This window comes from Labrus mixtus, chromosome 8 (assembly GCF_963584025.1).
Source record: "Labrus mixtus chromosome 8, fLabMix1.1, whole genome shotgun sequence".
Taxonomy (NCBI): Eukaryota; Metazoa; Chordata; class Actinopteri; order Labriformes; family Labridae; genus Labrus; species Labrus mixtus.
Window position 1 is genome coordinate 22435877 of NC_083619.1, and position 22426 is coordinate 22458302.

General features: G+C 40.6%; 1 protein-coding gene across 1 annotated transcript; it reads right to left on the minus strand.

Annotated features, from left to right (window-relative positions):
- Positions 1 to 1644: 1644 nt before the first annotated feature.
- Positions 1645 to 21530, minus strand: LOC132979419 (protein APCDD1-like). The gene is made up of 5 exons (XM_061045192.1): positions 21132 to 21530; positions 14264 to 14447; positions 12738 to 13263; positions 4142 to 4463; positions 1645 to 3097 (listed from the first exon to the last, which is right to left on the minus strand). The coding sequence occupies exons 1-5, from the start codon at positions 21169 to 21171 to the stop codon at positions 2634 to 2636; spliced, it is 1536 nt and encodes a 511-aa protein (XP_060901175.1). The 5' UTR covers positions 21172 to 21530; the 3' UTR covers positions 1645 to 2633.
- Positions 21531 to 22426: the final 896 nt, after the last annotated feature.

Genomic DNA, 22426 nt, shown 5'->3' on the forward strand with positions numbered 1-22426 from the left:
TCTTTTCCTGTCTCTCCCATTCATGATACACCCTCAAACATTCATTATGTATGCCATGAAATAAAGCCGCTCTCTTTGTAAGCCAAGGTTTCTGTCAGTAATGCTGCCAGTGTTAAATATTAGATCCTTTTTTATTTTTTTTTTATTTCTGCAAGGACAAAGTACAAAGAGAGCCGACCGCATGTTTTAATTTCCCTTACAATTCGTTTATTATTGTTTGGCTTTCAGTTACAAACTGCCAGGACTGAAAAAAAAAAAAAACTTGAGTATGTTGGTCAGCCTGAGACGTCCGCTCAGTATTTGGAAAAAAAAATCAGCGTTAATTTGTTTTCTTAGATGATTTATTAACTTGATCAATCATTACAGATGTTTGGATTTAAGGAAGCACAGCGTTTTCATTTTTCACTGTTTATAGTTTCATACAGTGAGAAACGGTGCCTCTCACTCTGTATATTTGATGTTGCTCTGCTGAGGTAATGCTGCACATTTTCGGTACATTGGGCATTCTGTAAGGCACAATCGTCTGTGGTCATTTGGCCCCAAACTTCGCTCATTTCAGTATGACGTCTAAAACGCAGCACCGTCTTTACAAGATGCTTATTTTCCCCCCAAAGTGAAACCTGCAATCATTTCATTAACTCCAGAGTAATATGATTCATTGTGACTCCTCCAGGACGGAGTAGCGTGGGAAAAGTCCACTGGATATTTATTTTCTGTTTGGCAGCCGAGAGAGAGAAGTGGAATAACATGTAACATGTTTTACTGCGACTGTACGGCGACAGAGTAACACAAGCTCAATGTTAAATATATAGAAGTATGAATATTGACTCATATTTTTCAACAGATATAAACATGAGGCATCAGTGATTAAAAGGTCAAATACTGGATCTTTGAAATGGTGTATAATGATCACTTTACAGCAGACATACTGTAGTGTCAGCACATACAGTGTGATGCATGGTTATTAGAAACTGGAGAACAGAATATGAAATAAATTAGCAACTTTTAAGAAACAATGCATTGTCGTTAGCTCTAATATTTACTCAACATACTTGACTTTAATAATCGTTTTTTAAGATTTTTTTCCCCCGCTTCTCTCCCACTGAAAGCTGAAATCTGCTTCAGCACTCTGCAGCCCCCGAACACTATAGATAACGGATGAATGGAAAAGTAATATTCTATAAAACCAACAATATTTAATATATTTACTCTTTCATTTTGACCTTTTTAAAATCCATTACTAATCAGATCTAGTTGGAACCATTGGGGAGGCTGTGGCTCAGTTGGTCGAGCCGGCCGTCTCTCAACCAGAAGGTCAGGGGTTCGATCCCCACGTCCTGCAGTCACGCCTGATCAGGACACTTAGAGAAACGCTTACTGGCCTGCTTACTGGTTTCATTTGGTTCTTTGCAGTGTGAACGCTTCACATTCAGAACCTCCAAACAGTTAAACGTGTAGTTGATTAAGGTAGTTGATCCAGAGCTGTAGAAAACGTGGAGGTGATGTATAAGGTCAGATGCTTAGTTGTGTACCAGTAATGATCAATATAACCCCCTAAACTGTTTCCTGTCACACTTTGTTGCTTTAAACATTTATTCACCTATCTTTGATTTAATACATGATTAATCTTAGACATGTATCCAGTCCTGGATATTTCTTCATGTTCTTTAATCTGGGAACAAAACTCTACGCCATCAATGATTTCAAACGGACAGGAAGAGATAACCGAGATGAGATGATGGTGTGATGTTTCTCGGCTGAACTGTCTGAAAAAAAAAAAAAAAAAAAACGTTTTACCTGCAGTTATCGAAACGCAGCCTCTTGAATTCTTTGTGGTCAGCTCAAAATGTTGTAAACAAAACAACCAGCCAGCAGTTTGTACAGCTGGCGTAATAATCAGACAATGAATGGCTGCATGTAAACACACGTGTGAGTGGAGCATTTATTTTTTAATATGTAAACAGGTTTACCAGGTAAGAATATTTTGCCAATATTCCAGGTGCAGATTTCAAATCGGAGCATGTGGTTATTTCAAAATGGGCCCAATTGGAACCAGTTAGTCCATGTCGGGACAGCTTTATGATGAGTGGGAAATAAAACGTCTCTATTATGGAAGTTAACCTGCAGATGAAGTAGTGTGAACAGTCTATACATGTGGAAGAAATGTGTCCGTCCTTTACAGCAACCATCTAAAATCAACAGTTTATTCAAAGTGTTGTCGTTCCCTTTACTGTAAACGGTGACTATCCACGAGAACCTCTTCGCAGACAGGGAGCTTCTTAAGAGTTCATTGTCTTGTTGCTGTACCAATAAAATGACTTGATAGTTGTAGGTAAATACGCCGTAGAAAACATACTCTCAAGTCTGTCTCGTATATTGACATCTTTGTGTATTTGTGGAAACGCAGACAGAAGTCGGTCTTTGGTTCCACTCTAAAGTGCAGTTTCTGTGGTGCAGCAGTGTCAAGTCTTTGGTAGTTTGGAGAAATCTTCAGAGGATCAAAAGCACCAAGTTTAAATCCTCCTTCACATCTGAGAAGTTCAAAGTTCACGTTTGCCGTTTTCAACGTTTAGTTTTTGCAATCCAAACACTTTGTCTTTATCTAAGAAGATCAAAAAAAAAACAACTTCCGTCTAGCAATGCCAGCAGAGCAGCAAACACATGACAATAACGGCGACGGCCACCGTGACGTGTTTGTGGCTGCCTCGATGCCTCCCTGAGCAGTCATTGTGTTGAAGCAGAGGCCTGTCGCTGCCATCGGTTCTACTGAAGTCAGACATGTGGCTGTTTGCCGAGCACTGCACCAGCGGCATCTGGTACGAGGTGGCCCGCCTTTCCGGCCGGTTGGGGCTGGAGCCGTCACTGGGACGCTGGCCGTTGTAGAGCAGGTAGCGCCCGTGCGAGTCCTGCTCCATGCGGAAAAGCTCGTACTCTGTGTGCGGGAGACGGATGCCCAGAGCAACGCAGCCGTTAGTCACCGTGACGTCCTGCTCCACCCCGACCTGCCACGAGCCCTGGACCCCGCACTCGTTACCGTTGAAGACGTTGAGGAGGGAGGTGGTGGCCAAGTCCATGGGGGTTACTCTCATGTGATTCACTGGAGGAGGAAAGTGAAAAAAGACCTGTGAGCGTCAGTAGTTTTATAAAGGGTTAAAAGAGTAACGCCAACAACATCCCGTCTTTGACCCACTGTGTAGTGATTTCACTTTACAAACTGGATCTTTTTATATAGTTACGATAATCTGACATATCGGACCCCTCACAGAGATCTGGGAAAAACACTGAAATAAGGCCAAGAAAAAAAAAAAAAGTCAGACTATCATTGAAGTACAAACGAGCCAACAGAAACACTAGAGCAGGGCAGGGCAACTTTGGTCACAGCAAGGAGCCACATTCATTTAATTCTCACTGCCAGAGGACCAAATTGTAGAATACAAAAAAACGATTACAGTCAATTATGTCTCAAATTTAACTCAACATATACCAGTGATCAAATATTATTAGGGACATGTTTCTGGTTTTCATGATTTCATGTTTCCAATTAATTGATGTGTAAAAATTGACCTGAAGGCCACATTGGGGGTTGATGGGGGGCCGCATGTGGTCCCCGGGCCACCAGTTGCCCACCCCTGCACTAGAGGGTCAAAAATATTTAATTTTAACTTAATTACATTAAAGATTGTAGGGCAAATGTTTTACAAGGTTTTTTGTTTTATAACAACTAAATTGTATAGAAATATTGGCTGATGTGCTAACCCTTACACTGTAATAGGGACAAGGGTTGCCATGACAACCAGAAAAAAAAACTGTTCATTTGTATATTCTCACTAAATATTTGTCAGAAGTATATACAATATTATCCACTTTTTGATCTTACCAATGCATTTGCATTTCAATATGTCTTAAATTGATGCATGAAAGTTATAAATCAAAGATATCGGCAAATCACTAGATGTCAAAAAAAAGGTACACAACTGTAAAATAGAAAGTCTAAGTGAAGACAGAGCAAACAAGATTTGCTTCTCTTGGATGAGGGTAAAAGAAGAGAAATGAGGACGATTATTTGGTTTTACAGACGCTTGAGATAAAGTCCCCTCTAATGACTGTTAGTTCACTTTAGACAACATGATAAATAAGTCACCTTTGAAGACAAACTCGGTCCCTCCCATGACTCGGGTTGAGTGCTGCCCTCGGCTGTAGCGCCCGCGGGCGTAGATGGTGAAGGTGGGGTGTTTGCAGATGGGGTCGGAGTAGTGGTAGTAGTGACCCTCCCAGGTGTGGTTCTTGTCGTGGAAGATGAAGTGACGGGTGAGGAAGAGGACCTCGGGGCGGACCTCGCAGCGCTGGCTCACCCACTGACCGTACAGCCCCACGGTCAGGTCGGCCCGCGGGGGCAGGATGGGAGGGTGGAACTCGTCCGAGCGGAAGATGACGCGGCAGGCGATGCAGCCTTGGTCGTGATTCTGAAAGGAAACATTGGGAAAGAAAAGTGTGATGATAAAATATTGTTATTTAAGGAAGTGTCTTCTTTACAAATCTTTAATTACTTTCTTAATAAAGAAGACGGAAGATAAAAGTCTTGGATACACAGCGGATGGAATTAGATTTTATGGCAATTTCCTTATAATGCAAAAAAAATACTTAGTGCCAAGTCTTACGGTAAATGGACTTGAGCTTGTTTAAGCTTTTTCTAGTCTTTTAATTACTTTAAACGCTTTTACACCGCAGCTCACATCAACACATTCACACACATTCACACACATTCACACACTGATGGCAGAGGCTGCTGTGTAAGTGACCATCAGAAGCAACTTATGGACGGCCTGCCAGAACAACCCCCTCCCCACCGGATTGTTGATGGACAGCTTGCCTCCCCCCCACCCCCTTGCTCCCTATCCCTCTTCCTGCATCTTATCCCATCTCTCCCCCTATCCCTTTCCAAGGCCGGCGCAGTCTAGGCCTGTGAAGGCTGTTTCGTCATGAGCCGGGGATCCGGCCGAAGATTTCTGCCTTTTAATAAGGCAGTTTTTTCTTACCACTGTAACTTTTACTGCTTTGCTAAAGTGCTCATGATGGATAGGCCGGATCTTTGTAATATAGCAATGAGTAAGGTATTTTACCTGCTTTTTGTAACATAACAATGAGTAAGGTCTTTTACCTGCTTCTTGTAAAGTGTCTCGAGATAACACTTGTTATGAGTTGACACTATACAAATAAAAGTTGATTGATTGATACACCGCCGACAAAGCAGCGGGAGCAACTTGGGGTCAAGTGTCTTGCCCAAGGACACATCAGACATGTGGCTGCAGGAGCTGGGGATCGAACCCCTGACCTTTCCGGTTGAGAGGCCGACTCTACCACTAAGCCACAGCCGCCTTATGTTGAATCTAAAATACTTAAACACTTTAATAAGTTTTACATAAAAAATTCTGCTATTAAAGAAAATTGACAATATAAAGTAAGCTGTAGAAATGAAAGAAAAACCATGCTGCTTTTATTTCATCTGGTGATAAATAACCCCACATACGATGAAATATTATGACTTTGGTGCTATAGTTTGTTGAAAGTATGAGGACGTTTTTAAGAGGTGATGTGACAAAAATCTAAATTAGTAATCGTATTAATAATAAACTTTTCATGTGATCAAATCCGATGTTCAGTTGTTACTTCTTCTCAAACTCAGAGTTAGAGTTCCAGCTGACCGTCAATGTATGAAAACCCGCTCATATAAAAACCTGTCAGTGCTGAAAGCTTTTTTAATCCATCATCAGTACATTGAGTCATGAAATCCAAATAAAAAGGACTCCTGGCGTCTGTACGTGGGATGAAGGAGGAAAAACTATTTCCTTCGCTCTGAAGCTCGGCAGTGCTGGAAGCCAGACAAGGTTTTCAGCATTTTCTCAGGCTGATCACATCGTTTCACTGTAAAACACAGATGTCTGGTGGAACGAGAGCTGTGACAACAGGACGTCACACAGCGGACAGCAAGATGATCCTTCGTGCTTCTTACAAACAACTGCAGGATGCCTTTTATTCTACTGTATAAACCTACAAACTCTTGTTATTATCTGTAGAAATGACCATTCATCATGTACAGGATGTGATCACAGTGTCCAGACAGGACAGATGTGGGTCTCTGGCAGGAGAAACAGCATGAAGTATTCATACTGTGCTGCACAACATCTCTTCCAAAAAGTCCAACAACTCCAGGGAGGCTCTGGAGCTTGTGTTATTCGATGGTGGTCAAATCTCAACACTCCCTCTTTTCCCAGACGCCACTCTGTCCTCGGGAGATTCATGGGGAGTTTAAAAGAAGAAAAGGAGCGGAGAATGCTATGAGACCAGAAAAAAAAAAAAAAAGGTTGTTTCACTCTATGGTCAGACATGAGATAATCCCAGAGCAGCTCCATAACCGCCTCAGAGTGAGAGGTTAATGGGACGACTGGAGCGAGGCCTCCTGTGAATCAGCTCTGTGTGAATGAAAGCATAAAGCACCATGTGTGCTCATGAGAGAGAGAGAATACATACGTGCAGTCGGTAAAAATCAATAAATACAAGTGTGCAGAGAAATAAATATGCATATATATTTAAGCATGTGTATATAGGGGGGGGAACAAGAACGAGAGCAGTCTGTGGGAGAGTTTAGGTAACAGGTGTGGAGAACATGTTCCAGATCTGCAGGAACTTTGAGCCCATAAAACACACAGCCTGACTGAGCCAAAAAAAAAAAAAAAAGTTCTCCAACCATGAACATGTCTCCCATGTCCATAGTTGGGAACTCATTTCTAGGGATGGGACTAAATATCGATGCAGCACTATATCGTTGTCCTCACTTGTGATACAACTATTAATCTCCGGTGACAAATATCACTATATTGAGATTGAGATTTCCTTTTTGACTCACTGCGTCACTACTTTATGACTCCTCACAGTGGCACTGTTGACATGCATGACAGTAACGTTAATTGGCCAAGGAAGAAGAAGACAGCAGGATTAAAAACAAAGAGGACAGCAGGTTCATATGTGACAGACAACGGAGAAAAGAAGTTAAAGGATGAAGCGTGTTACGAGGTGAAACTGACACCAAGCTGCAATGAATTAATATAATCCTCCAACACTTCAGATTTGTGCATTCTTCAGTCTACCATAATACTAGAGGTTGGGAAAAAATCAATTTATGTAAAAATTTAGATTTTAGATTGATTCATAACTTCAAAAAAATCTTTTTTTTTTTTTTTTTGGGCTAATCAGTCACTCCGTGCTAAGGCTAGCTCTTTAACTCAGTAAAATGCCAAATGGAGAAGCAACAAATTCAGCCAGTCACAAAGATGACTGGAGTTGGGGGCGGCCCAGGGTTCGAGTCCCGCCTGTGGCTCCATTCCCGCATGTCATACCCCACTCTTTCTCCCTGATTTCCAACTCTATCCACTGTCCTATCTCTCCATTAAAAGGCACAAAAAGCCCAAAATAAATCTTAAAAAAAGATGACTGGAGTAGATCTTGAAGTATGTACTAATTCAAAAATAGATGTTGAATCCATGAATCCAGAATCGATTTGAATCGAAAATTGTGAATCGAATCGTGACCCCAAGAATCGAAATCGAATCGGAGATTTCCAGCCCTACATAAAACATCAGCATATGTTGTTATAGTTGTTGTTGAATGTTGTCGTTCTCGTTGTGGCATTGGATGATGTATTTGTATGTTGTTGTGTGTCGTAGAAGTTGTTTTAGTAGTTGATTTATGTTGTAGTTGTTTTACTTTGTAGTTTTGTTTCAGTGTGATGTTGTAGTTTTATGCTGTTGTATATTATTGATGGATGTTGTAGTTCAGATTGTAAATTGTAGTTTTTTAAGTATTTTGAAGTTTTGTATTGCAAAGTGTGTTACAGCTGTTTGATGTTGTTTGTTTTAATTGTAGATGTTTGTTGTTTGCTGTTGTTGTTCTATGCCTTTGTTGTTGTTGTTGTTGTTGTTGTGGTGTTACAATCATTAACATGATGCAGTTCAGTTGCCCACTTTGACCTCAGTGCTTTAATGTGTGATTAATTAGCACTTTTATAAATATTAATGAACATTGTAGACATAAATTGAGGTAGACATTTGGTCTGTTGTGATGGATTGCATTAGATAGCAAAGACAAACCTCAGAGTACGCAGCCTGACAGGCAGAAGCTGGACTAAAGAGAAAAAAGAGAGTCTTAAAGCCCCCTCTGTTGCTCAAGAAAGTCACTGCTCTGCGGAGAAGCGTAATAACTGAAGGTGACTCAGACGAGCATGTCAACATTTCTCCTCTGGACGGCAACAACCAGAAACTATGATAACAAAGCTTTTAGACTTTTAGTATGAAAATCCCCAGCAGAAACCACACCCGTAAGTTTAGCATGTAAAAGTTTCATATGCCAATTAGTAATCAGGCAGTAATCCCCACAGCGGAGTGCTGGAGCCATGTCAGAGGTGCTCTACACTAACCAATATCTGCACAAACAATGACAGGCTGCAACTTGCAAGTAAAAGTTTGACTGTTTTGACTCATCTTGAACACACACACACACACACACACACACACACACACACACACACACACACACACACACACACACACACACACACACACACACACACACACACACACACACACACACACACACACACACACACACACACACACACACACACACACACACACACACACACACACACACACACACACACACACACACACACACACACACACACACACACACACACACACACACACACACACACACACAATGTTTAAAGGCCAGTTAATAGATGGAGAGAAAATCCACTGGAGCTGAACTGTGAGAAACAAAGAGCAAAGCAGCAGGCCCATGTACAGAGGCCATAGTCCTCGTCGCAGCGGCTGTGGGTTCAAATCCGACATCGGCCCCTTTGCTGCATGTCATTCCACTCTCCTCCCAACATTTCCTGTCTCTCTTCAGCTGTCCTATCTAATAAAAGGACTCAATTGCCCCAAAAATATCTTTAAAAAAAACAAAATACAACTGACAAAAAATGAAATGTTCTGAAACTAAAAAGAGAAAAATACATTTATACCGAAAGTGTCTGTTTCCAAACAGGACGAAACCTGAGCTAACTTTTGCTCCTAGAAAGTGATGTCAAAGCATTTTACAGACCCTGTCTGGGGGAATAAGAAATGAAGGAAATGAGGAGGATATTACTGCCCTAGCTTCAAATAGTTTACATATATGCATTTTATTTTTTTTACAACTACATCTGGCAGTCTCTTTCATCCGAACTGACGTAGAAAGAAGGTACAATCCAAACCACAGAGGATCAAGAAGCATCAGAACTTTTCTTGGCCGCCATATTTTCACTTTGGGAAAAACCACCACGGTTCAGGGAAGACGATGTCCACACGAGAAATGTTTTAAGAGGAACAGAAAGTACATCAGGCCGTGAAGATCCTTTTTAAAGACATGTTGGTGTCATAAATGACTCTTCACAACGTTTGATTATGTTTATATCCTAAAAGCTACACCAGCATGTCTTCATTTGCTATGCAGCTTTTTTTTTTAAATTAAGTTTGAGACGTAGTTTAAGGTACTTAAGCCTCACAAAGAAGGAGTGAACGACAAATTCAAGGGAGGGAAAAACACACAAGCTAACAAATGAGTCTCAGCATGAGGGATACATGTCAAAACCATAAAACCACAGAAACAGGTTACCAACGACAACAATATTAAAAAAACAGATCACTGCTTCACAAGGTTCATTATCAAGGCGAAGCAACCAGGCGACAGAAAAATGGGGAAAACAGAAGAAACAAACTCTAAAAAAAGAGTGTGCCGCTTTGCTCTTGCATCACCACTAAGATCCACCCAATAACCACAAATGAACATGCTGGCACCAGTAAGTATTGTGGACTGGGACCAGCTCTGGGTAAAACGCTTAAGATTAATGGATTGGATAAGTCACCCTGGTAATATAAAAAACCTTTTAAAAGAAAGCATTACGGCCTCAGGAGCTGGCGCTTTTGGTGTAGTAAGGAGTGAAGTATTTTCTACCACTGTTTAAAAAAAGCTGGTGACCAACTGGGCCTTAAATCTACTGAGGTCTGTTTTCCTGGTGAGCCCTGCAGCAACACAATGAAAGATAGAATGTATTAGTAATTAACTACTAACTGTGTTGAATGTATTTTTTTTTTTTGTGGTTCTAATTCTTGCAAACCCATGCCCTTGTTAAAAAGTTACATTTAGAAGCAGTAGCGATTACTTGACGTTAGCAGTTCAGACACTAGCTCTTTAAAAAGACGGTGTCATACAAGAGAAGGCAGACTAAGCCATCATTTAAAAACGGTTCCACATAATACAGTAGGCGCTGCGACACTAACATTATTGTGTTGCCTGGCATGCTAACACATCTTAAAGCAGACGAGGATCACTAAGGGTCAGTGGATCTAAAGCCCGGCCCTCAAATAAAAGTTTTCTAAAATCTTAACAGATGTTGAAAATGTGAGAGACCCCGCACATGATAACGACAGATGAGTCTTTTTCGATTTTGCTCCTTTAGTGTGTGCAGCAGCGATATGACCGTATCAGCACACTCGTCACTAAAAGATCCATTTTCCCATACAACCCGAGGTCCTGCTCTAAGAACTGGAAATCTGGTCAAATCTCTCAAATGCAACTTTAGAGTAAAGAAACATAGCGGATGAAGGACTGGTAGTTTTGCGACTACTTTTTAACTTTAAATTTACAGTTAGAAGAAAAGTGATAAATATGTGTTTGCTTAGGTTGTTGGGAACACTTTCTCTGTTAAAATATCTAATTGAAGGTGGAAATGCAAAATAACACACTAGATTAACCTTCATTATCTTTACTTGAAAGATGTCTCTGCATGTCTTGATGCTGCTACAGGAATACGAGAAGATATGTGTGCGCATGATTCTGGTGAACTGACCCTTTGATGCAATGCTGTTATCAACTTTGACTCCTCGCTGTAACTGTGGAAATTCAAAGCTCAACTAACCCCCCCCCCCTCTGCTTTAACTTTTATTCACAACAATACTCGGCCAGCACATGCAACACTTTGATTTTAGCCTCAGGCATGCGTGAAATCAGACCCGGTATGCGCTGGCTAGAATAATTCATACAGCCGCATGAATCCGAATTCTAGGAATACCACATGTTGATCGCTTCCAGAGATAGGCCTGGTTTCACATTGCCGCTCTGTGGGTCAGAGGGGCTTAAAGAGAGCAGCTCTGGTCATTACAACGACACAGGGGAGATGTCTGATCACAGCTCCTCACTCCTCTCTGTGTTTACTTTCTGATCAGCAACACAGAGCCCCATCATCCCCCCACACATGGATGTTTATTTAAACAGTGGACCAGAGCAGGATTTCATTGTAATCTCTGTGGAGGGTGACAGAGAAAACATCACTCTAGGGTTTCACTCTGCAGGGAAGCTGCTGCTCAGCAGTGTAAATAGAGAAATTACATCTGTAAGCACAGGGAAGGGAATGAAAGGGCTTTTTCTTAACACTAGATTTAAAAGATGAAATCAGCACAAAACACAGTTTCAGCTTTCTGCCAATGCAAATGTTTAGGTTACAAAGGGCAAGACTGTTGACATCTATACTGATCCTACATCAGATTTAGATACAACAGAAGAAGATTCATTGTTGTGGACAGGTGGATTCTACTGCCTCCAAACTATTTAGAATAAAATCACACCAACATGACATCCAAGCACACTTAATATTCAGTTATTTTCTGATCTTGCTACCTTCACTGAGAGATAAGATTTTCATTAAAATGCTCTTTAACACACGTCTCCTCACAGCTGTGCTAAAGGTACGCTCTGATACAATAACACTGTTCTTACAGTCAGCTCGGGCTGTTTTAGGTGTGGGTGGTAGGACAGTTCAGCAGAGAGCTTCATGCTCAGAGTGGGCAAAAAAAAAAACTTGACCTCCCTCCCGGTCGAGCATTCCAACACTTTTCCCAATTGTGAGGATTTTTTCATCCTGCTTATAATATTGTGTCTCCCACAGGTAAGTCTGTCTGCAGCCCGTTTGAAGTGAAATGTGACAGGAGTAGCAGAACTAGGACAAGACAAAGACAACAGCTACTGACTCGCTTAAGAGAAACCATCATTAAATCAAAATCAACCAAGGCTAACAGTCTAGTGTTCATGATATGCAAGTGGTGACCTTTCACCTTCCGACAAGTTTCACAAAAATAAGTCCAGTAGTTTTCCAACAGACAGACAGAAGCCACAGATATCAAATCCTCCTTTTCATACATTTTCTCATTTCTTTCACTCAGCGTTTTCAGATGTTTATTTTATGGTGCCTGAACACTTAACATCAGGCAGACAAAGATACTTCAGCGTGGCAAAGCAGCTCTTTGAAGCTGTGCTTGCAGCTTAAGGCAGCTGTTAGCATGTCCACGATGACAATGCTGGCATAGCGTTATAAAGCAGGTTTGATGTTAATCATGTTTAGTAGGATAAACCACAAGTTGTCGCTAGAGAAAATGTGGCAATATCAACAAAGTCATTGTAATTCATTGGCTGAGAAGAACTAACTTTTTTTCTTGATCCCATGCCAATCAAGTTTTGCCCTCTTGAAGTCCTAATTTGATCCTGGGAGGGGAACTTGTAATCTACAGATTCACATCAGCTCTTAGACTTTACTGCCACATTTCTCCATCATCCCTCTAATTGTAAACGGATCATCCGGGACTTACCTTGGCGTTTTGCAGGGCGGTCTGATAGCTGGACGGCTTGTAGTAAAGCCTCTGGGACGGCTCGGTGTGGATATCTCCCAGAAACAGCTCCTCCACCAGGTGATCCAGGTTGTGATGCAGGTACTGCTTCTCCACCCTCAGCAGCTGCAGCTCATGCATGGCAAAGTTCAGCTCCCGGGAGCAGTCGTACCCGCCCTCCTCGCTCCACAGCTCGTGGATCACACTGGGCTCCCAGGGGCCCTTCGCGGCCCCTCTGCAGCTGCGGTTCAGTCTCTGGCTGAGCTCTTTGGCCACCGTGGCTGTGTGACAAATCATCTGGACGCGGTGGAGGTGGTACTCGGCCTCCGTGCCGCCTCGGATGATCCAGGAGGCCTGACGTAGGCGTAGGCGACCCCGGATCACCAGCGTGTAGGTGGGTCTGGTGCAGTGGTTGTCCTCGTAGTAGAACTGGTGAGCCTGGAAGGTGTTGTTGGGGAAAAAGCTGTAGGAGCGTGTCAAGAACTCCGGGCCAGGTCTCACCTCACATCTGCAGCAGAAGACAAATAAGGATCAAAGTAAGAGCTAGTATCCTACGTCTCCTGCAGAAAAGGTTTTGATTCTGGTCCAGAGATGAGCAAGCCTTTATTATTTCTTCTTATGCATTGCCAGCTGCATGTTTCGGTATCAAGGGCCTTCTGACTCTGATCACAAGTGAACTCTTTTACACAACATGTGCATGCCTTTCGTGCAGGGAACACTTGCTTTATGAAGGGAGTGAACTCAGGCTTTTCATTTAAACCTGCCTAAGCCTTCTGACTTGAGGTGGCCACAGATGGAATTTGGAGACTTTAAATAGCCTTAAAGAGAAGTACAGGATCAACCTCTTCATATTTGTGTCATCATTCCAGGCAGCATCATTTTGTTTGATTTGATCCAGTATAGTAGAAACATTCATTTGCAGAGATTTGAAATCTCTGTTTAATCTCTTTTAACTTTTAATCCACTTCTTAAAGCTCAAAGTTCAGTCATGTTTGTGTTGAGGTTAAGTGCTGATGTCAGCAGAGGATCGACTGAGGAGTCGTTGTGTGGCATTCAAAGAAAATCTGAAAATCAACATTTTTTTTTTTTTTTTAGACAAAGTTATTTTTTGTGAGGGATATTATGAATTTAGTGACTCGGATGGGGAGTACAGATGTGTGACAGATGACCATGATGTACAGAGGACACTTAACAAAATACTTCATAAAAATCTGAGCAGACCCACTAACAGAAAACAATTTATTTTATTTTATGATTACACAGGGATTACCATTATGTGAATGAGAAATTGTTGCTATGCCTATGCAACTTGGAGGTGATTAGCAGGCACATTGAAGAACAGCAGTACCCTCTTAAGGTTTCTACAAATAAGAGATTTAAACGCTACTCTACTCTTTATGTCCTCTAATAATGTTCTTGTTTTAACACATTAAGATGCTTGCATTGCCTTTTGATAATAAAGAAGATGAACAGAAAACATCGGTCATATAAGTCCATATTGGTCTTACCTGGTTGACACCCAGTGACCCTCCACGTTTGGAGGCATCTGCACTGTGATTCTGGCTCCATTGTGAAGGTGCTTCAACATGTGCTGGCACTGAGAGTCTTTGACCAGCCGGCCGAAGGTTTTCTCCAGAGAGAGACGGCTGGACCGACCGTCTGAGTGGTGGAGAGACGAACCGTCAGCCCAGCCTGTGAAGAAATCACAGACACCGAAGGTTAAGCTCAGGTTTTACTTTTACCATTAGTCATTTATTTTCTTTCTTCTGTTAGGCAGAACTGTTTGAGGAAGATAAATGTCATTCAAGAAGAATTTTGTGCTTTTGAATGAAAATGATGTTTAAAATGTTACATTTCAAGGATATTGTTTTTTTCTTCGTATAACATAAAGTTCATGTGGGGAGTTTATAGATAGTTATGAGAATGACTGAAATTAAGACTGAAGCCTCCATGACGTATGAAAGCCATATTTTTCACACCTGTAAACGCTGATTCATGGTGTATGTTATGCACGGCCTGCCCCGACCTCCACCTCAGCGGCAAGGAAGCCTGGACAACAGGAACACGAGGAATACAAAGAAGAAATCCTTCCTGCATCTTATCCCATTTTTCTTGTATAGCAATGAGTAAGATCTTTTACCTGCTTTTTGTAAAGCGTCTCAAGATTGCTTTTGTTATGATTTGGCGCTATAGAAATAATGATCGATTGATTGATGTCAGACAAGGACTAAGCCAAACAGTGTCTATGTTTGTTTAAAAAAAAGGTAGGAGGAGATTTTTGCCAGAAATCCCAACAAACATATGCACAGGATGAGATAAGCATTGAGATATTGGGACGCTTTATCTACAGTAGGTGTCAAAATTGACGCAAACAAAAAGTCTTGTGTGGGTTAATATTTGACTTAAACAGATTTAAGAACAAAAATGTGCCTTCTGGTGATTTAAAAAGCACTGATATTTACGTTATTGAGGTTGAAATGTCAAGAAAATCAATTAAAAATAAGTTCACTCCTGCAGACCTTTTTTCTTTATGATCTTTACATCCTTACAACCGAGCACAAATGCTTTTAGGGAAACCAAAAAGAACGTTAATTATACAAAAGATCAAAAACGAAAAAGAAGTTCTCTTGTTAGTTTGAAGTTTCCCTCTCATGTTTTCACTCTGCTCATTCAATCATCGGGGACGCTTTGAAGTGCTTACAGGGTTTAATGTAGTCATTTTAACTCATGTCATCACCCCGGGGATTACAGGGCTTTATCAGTGACCTGTGACACCTGGTGTGAGTGCACTCTTTATGTGTTCATATTAGTAAAACATGTGATGAAAAGGTAAAGTTTACATGTGCAAGTTAAAGAACTGATATGAGATTTCTGCAGCCACCACAAAAACTAAAGCAAACCCTGGAATCAAGCTGCAAACAAAGATACAAAAAAAAACTCCAAGTTCCCACCCTGTCCGCATAACCTCAATGCACCATATGAAACGACAATACCTTCAACAATCGTCTGAGCTTAAAGGGATCAAATATCGGAAATGAAAGCATTTTTTAAGCCTGCAGCCAAATAAAAGCCTTGAAGCTCACATTCCAGTGAAGGTTTACGCCCTCTAATGCTCTAATATCATCAAAATCCAGCTTGAAATATGAAGATTTAGCCTGAGATTCTTTATATCAGACCTGACTTGCCTGGCAAAATAACGTAACGCCTTGGAATGCCGCTGCGGTAGAGTGTGCACTTTAAAATTGGAAACAAAAACACTCAGAGGGAGGTACAAATAAAACAACCACCACATGATGAAGTGAAGCCAACAACTCAGAACAAAGCTGCCTCCAGTGAGGCACGTCTCATATGTGTGAGCCGAGGGTTGTGTGTTAATTCACCGCATCACAGCTCTGCTCAGTGGAAACACTGGACGGTGCGGAGGTCTGATCCCCACACTCAGCTGGTGGCATTGGTAACGCCGCACTGCTGGCTGAGGCCACGTTCAAAATCAAAGAGGAGGCTTCACAGTTTGTTCTATGTAATGTGTGTAAGTGTGCGGGTGTTTATGTGTATGTGAGACTTTTTTTTTGCACACGATGTCAGGGCTGAAACAAAGCAGAAAACCTGAGTCGCTGTAAACAGCTCTTTTTTTTTAATTTTTTTACAATAATTACAGTAGAAACTAGAGTGTTAGTGTGTGTGTGTGTGTGTGTGTGTGTGTGTCTAAATTTAAAAGGGACACCTGCTGAGATCCTGAAAGCAAACACACACACACACACACACACACACACACACACACACACACACACACACACGGCATATTTTCATGCTTATAAATTCACAAAACACACCTGTCTTTGGCCTTTTTCCCCTACGGAAAAAACATTAAAAAGTTCATACTAGTGCTGCAACTAACAATTACTTTTGCTGTAGATTCATCTGTCATTTAATGTTCTTATTTAATCATCTTATACCGACTTTCTAGTCTTCGATATTACTCAACAGCTCAATTTATTCAATGATCAAAATCATAAAACATCATTTCTAGGCGAGGCAAGTTTATTTAGAGAGCAGCATCCATTCATACAACATCTCAAAGTGCTTTTCTACCATAGTTTGAAATGACTCTATTAATCATTGAAGATTTAGTACAGACATAAACAAAATTCTCGAGCTTGGCAGTAAACAATATCCACTGAATCACAAATATGAATCTCTCACTCTGTCAGCCTCTTCATAAAGTTATCTAGAGACCACTTGGTTACTTTAAAAAGAAAATCATTCTTAGTTTACAAGTAAACAAAACAAAAGCCTTTAGTTCTGGCTATAAGCTGTGTTTCTTTGACTTCTCTGATCCTAAACTGACAACGTTCAGCTCCCTTTGGACTCTTGGTTAGACTTAACTAAAAACATCGACGTTGGCCTTTCATCCACTGTGTGCAACTTTAGAGAAATAGTGTTGATTTTATTCAACTTATGAGAAGAACAGGTTGTTTTTTATTTTTTACTTCTGTACATTAGAGTTTATAATTCCCTCTGACTTTAAGAAAACTGGTCAAGAAAAATATTTCACCAAAACTCTGATTGAAAAGCTGCTCTGGACTCTGAGGTGCTGAACACACATTTCGGGTATTTTGATTTACTTTACAAAAAGATGAGACGAGATGAACAGAATCTCTGCAGCGTCATCTGTCTCCCCAAGACATCATCAGTGCAATGATGACTCACCCCTCACGTAGGGTATTTTGGCCTCACTTTTGCACAACAGGAAGATTTGGAAACGGGCCGTCCATCTTTATATCCAGTCAATGTACTAAATAAATATCTTTGGGACCTTTATAAATACATAGTTTTTATATTTTGTCTGTAAATGCTCATGCTTATTAGTTTCTAAAAAAAAAATCAAGAACTTCCCACTTTCAGCTTTCTGGAAACAATTGAAGCAGAACAGATTCTTATCCGTTACATCTACTGCGTGAACCAGATTAAAGAAAAGTAGATCTGGCAGCATTTGTCTTTGCGGTTTTACGAGAATGTGAGTAAATGAAGTGTTTGTGTAAAGTATCTGACGTCAAACTGTGCAGCAGTAACACACCTGCTCCAGAATAAAAATATATTGTATATTTAAAATATCAGAATGTAAATAAAGAGCTTTACTGACTCTTTTATAGAGTTTCAGGAAATCAAAGCCAAACAAGAACACCAAATGGAAACCAGGCTCATGGTGAAACCAACGAGGAAATGAGCAAGACTTTGTAGTCTGTTTGTAAAATTTGCTTTTAAGAGGAAGAGTAATTTACGGTTTAATGTGAGCGATTTCAATCCAATATCTTTAAAAAAAAAACAAAAAAACAATCAACTATCCTCATTACAACAATCAGAGCGGCTCGACTCAAAGCCTCTCCTTGTCCCTCATGGCTGCCCATGTGTTCCCAAACTGCTGCTCTCTATCTAAATCAAAGCACCCACAAAACTCCCAGAGCCCTGAACCACAGAGAACATTTCCAGTTGGCCCACTCCCACCAGTGAGGTCACAGCACTGGGACCCCAGACATGCAGAGACGCTCCGCAACGTTTATGGGAAGAGAAAAATCCACAAGTGCCAGAAGCGGAGGGCGGACAAAGGACTGATCTTTGGGTTATCTCTTCATGTGGCTGTGAACATGTTTCACTGAGAGCAGGAAACCAAACAACACTTGAGAAGCTTGACTTTAAACAAACTTAATGTAAAGGAGGTACAATTTAAAGAACGTACTGCTGCTTGAGTATTTTTTAGTTGGAAGATTTTGTGTTCTACTTCCCTTGATGTCAGAGGGGATTTATTATTATTTTTATTTTTTTTACAACATATACATTTATCAATTGCATGGATTATGAATTTCACAATGATGTTAAACTACAAAATTCACTTTTTTGGGGGGTGAGAACGGTCTACAGTCACACCAGCAACTAGGCAAGACTGCAGACTTTGGATGATGCTAACCCTAAACAAGCTAGCAGGCAACTGACCGCCAGAGCAAACATTAGCCTCACAGACAGATAAATACACTGGTGATAATGAGGAGGAAAACCTACATTTAAACCATTAAAACAAACAACAAAACTTGAGACAAAAAAATCTGAACGAGTTGACAGCCATGCTATGAGTTATGTTCGCTAAAAGTATACGTCAAATTGCTAGCGTGCTCACAGTGAACATGCTAACAGGTGGATGTTGAACAAGTACAATGTTTATCCTATTTATCATTTCTGTTAAGTTTTTTAATTTAACATTAGCACTAATCACAAGGGCAGCACAACCATTAGCAGTTCCATAAGTATAAACACGATAAGAATTTATCGCAATAAGTAAGAATAAATACTTTTTGCTTTCTCACTTAGCATGTGAAGATGTTACATGTTGGTAATGTAATTACCATGTTTTCCTCTATTTTGATGCAGATGAAGCTCAAGCTACCCATCAACTACCCTCAGACGAATTGGTTCTATGTTTTTTATTCAGGAGGGGCATGATGGTGTTCATAATTGTGTATTAAGAACAGCAGACAGACAAAAACTGAAAGATTAATTGCACTTAATTTATCACAAATCAACTTGCTACCGCTGTACTGCACAAAACAATGTGTGTCAATTTCAGCACCTACTGTAGACAAAGCTGTACATCTCTTTGATTCTTTTGTCCTGTACAATATTTGCTGTGGGAATAAAAAAAAAGCGAGTCCTGCAGCATGCTGTTAATCACTTTGTCTAACATCTACCCAGCAGCAGCGGTATCAGGCATTCATTTATTTAGACTAAAAGTAACAATCTCTCTTTTTGCTGATGGTCTTGTTTGCTTTCTTAGCTCATAGAGGCTTCGGTATTAATTAAAGAAGTTTCATAAACAGATAAAAGCTTAATATTGTCCTATAATTGTGCTCATTTTTTCCTGCTCCAGCACTGACTGATTCATCAGAGGAACGTTGCTCAGAGGAAGACTCTGGGCTGCAGGCGGTTACAATCATTTGTCTTCCTTTCCTGTTTGCTTGTTTGAACTTGTGACCTCCCTTTATTTGTCTTGCTGCAGTTTTTCAAACTTTGTTGATGTCGGTATTTTTTCCTAAGAATATTTCCCTGCATATTAAATGATTTTGCAAATTTTCTGACGGATGCCTCTGCAATTACAGCGCTTACTTCTTGCCGTTTATGGTGATTCAGTATAAAAGGCCAAATGTTTCTTATTTTGGCAACGGGAGCATGAGGGGAGTTTTATTTGTATAGTTAAGATGCCTCCTTAAGCCCTTTTCTCACAAGTGAAGATTTTGTCAGAACTTTTGTCCACGATGTGCCAGATTAACAAAAACTAATCTACAGACCCTGAGTGAGCGATCCAGCAACAAATCTTCTATGCAAATTCAGAAGGAAAATGTAAATTCAAAAAGCAACACAAATATATGAAGGGTTGTAAGGTGTCCTGATAATTTAATCCTTTTGCATTAAGTAAACTCCAGACTCTAAATATGTAATAACACTTAAAGATATATTGAGGCTCAGTAGAAGTCATGTTTGATTCATATGATAATCTGAAGTGTAAACAACTTCTCTGAGGCTTTGTTAAACTTTGCTGCTTAAATTAAGGTTCCGGTTTTCTCCCCCGCTGTAAATTCACATCACTCTCTAATCCAGGCTGACAGAGCATTTTTATTGCCTCATGAAAGGCTGCAATAACACACCGCCTAATTGAACGTTAGATTCACTTAAACACACTTCAGAATATGTAGACTCAAAAATATCAACCTTATCTAAATCCGGTCATTTGAAGTCTCAGCCAAAAGTTTCCTTCAACTGTCACTGACAACAGATGGATTGGGTCAAACTGCAGTCCCATAATCCTCTGCTGCTCAGACAGGGGTTTCAGCAGGAATGGATGTTTTTAAGTGGCTCTTAACTCTCAAAGCACTTTCATCTGTCAAGCAGCCCCAGGGAAGATTTTTATTGCCTTTTAGCTTTCCAATATGTTCATCACTGGGGCATGAGGGAAAACTTAAAGAGAATTATTATTATTATTATTATTATTATTATTATTATGATTAACCCTGTTGGACAGACAGATACAAACACATACTGGCAGGATGGTAAACAGGTGTACTGAGGGAGAAGAGGCAGGTTCAGGTTCAGGAGTAAAAAAACATCCAAAAAGACACTTCAATTTAAAATATGTACATCATTTGGAAGCTCTCATGCTAAGTGAGGGATACACTATGGGCAAATAGCTTCTTTAAGCATTTTTATTTGCATTTTGTCTTCATTGCACACGTGGATGAAAACACGTTTTTCAATCATTTTGGCAACACCACATCCAGCATCTCCACACTCGCTGCACAACATGGAGAAGTAAATGTTACATCTTCTTACCCAACAAAGCGACAAGAATCAGTGCAGATTTCGGCCCCATTCCGCTCTTTAGGGGGACTGAAACGAAGCTTTACTGGACACACTGGGGGGACTTCAGCTTCTCCTTTACGCAGCGTCCTTATTTATCCAGACACAAATCCTCACATTGTGAATCCAAAGCGTGGAGCGAACATTGCTCTGATTGCCGAGCATCATAGGAAACACAGACCCGGGTCGTAGCAAACAATAAAACCCCGATTTATCTGATGTTATAGACAAAAAGAATTGCATCCGCAAGATGAAGGAAGTTCCCAGCCTCACAGTGCTACATGCTGGAGGAGTTTAACGCTGTTGTTGAGAGAGAGCAGCTCGGTTGCTTTTACGCGCGTCCTCCGTGCGTCCTGGAGGAGTGTTTGTACGTCGTCTGCTCACAGACTGGACTCCCCCCGCCTCTGCACACACTTTGTGGGCGTGGAGTGTGTGTTCAACTTTTCCCCGTTAGGTGCACACTGCAAAAAAAGAGAAGAAAAGTCCGCCACGCTGCAAGGTGTAATGGTCTGTTTAGCCTGGAGACGTTTTATGACTAAATAAATCTTACAGCTCCTGTGAGGAGTTTTTAACTGGTTATCAAATAATGAAGAGATTTTCCGTTAAAAACACTACTTACACATGTGCAGAACAAAATCAACAAAGAGATGAGATGTACCACTTTGTCCACAGGGGTCGCCAAAATCAACACAATACAAAAGTTCTTCACAGGAGCTTTAAAATAGCTAGAATTTAAATATTTCCGTACCCTTTTCTCTGTGGATACAAGACATAGAAGTCAGGAACTCAATAACACAACCAGTAATTATACTCGTTATGAAGGGGAAATTGAGTAAATTATATGAAAGCATGTCCACTTTGATGCTTCCATACTAGTGCATGTTACTATATTCTGTCATTCTTTTGATTGTAGTGCTGATTCTAGCATCTTCTGAGAGCTCACTCTTTGGAGTGCACAGATCATCCTTTAAGATCCTTGCTTGTGGTGTACTAACACTCTGATGTATGTCAGGTTGGACAAAAGTGTCTGCTTAACGAATTGTAGAGCTGTAGATGTCTCGTGATATGGGGTTGTAAAAATGATAAAACTGATTTAAAAAAAAACAAAGTTAGGGAATAACTTGTGTTATTTGGGATACGTCAGGGTTTAATTTGTCCTAAGAAGGAACCCTTCCTGTTGAGGTTTCCATCATTTAGTTTCATGTCCAACATCCTGCTTGTTATCAGTGGTGATGAATGCTTCACATTTTTTGTGACTGTTGCTCTCA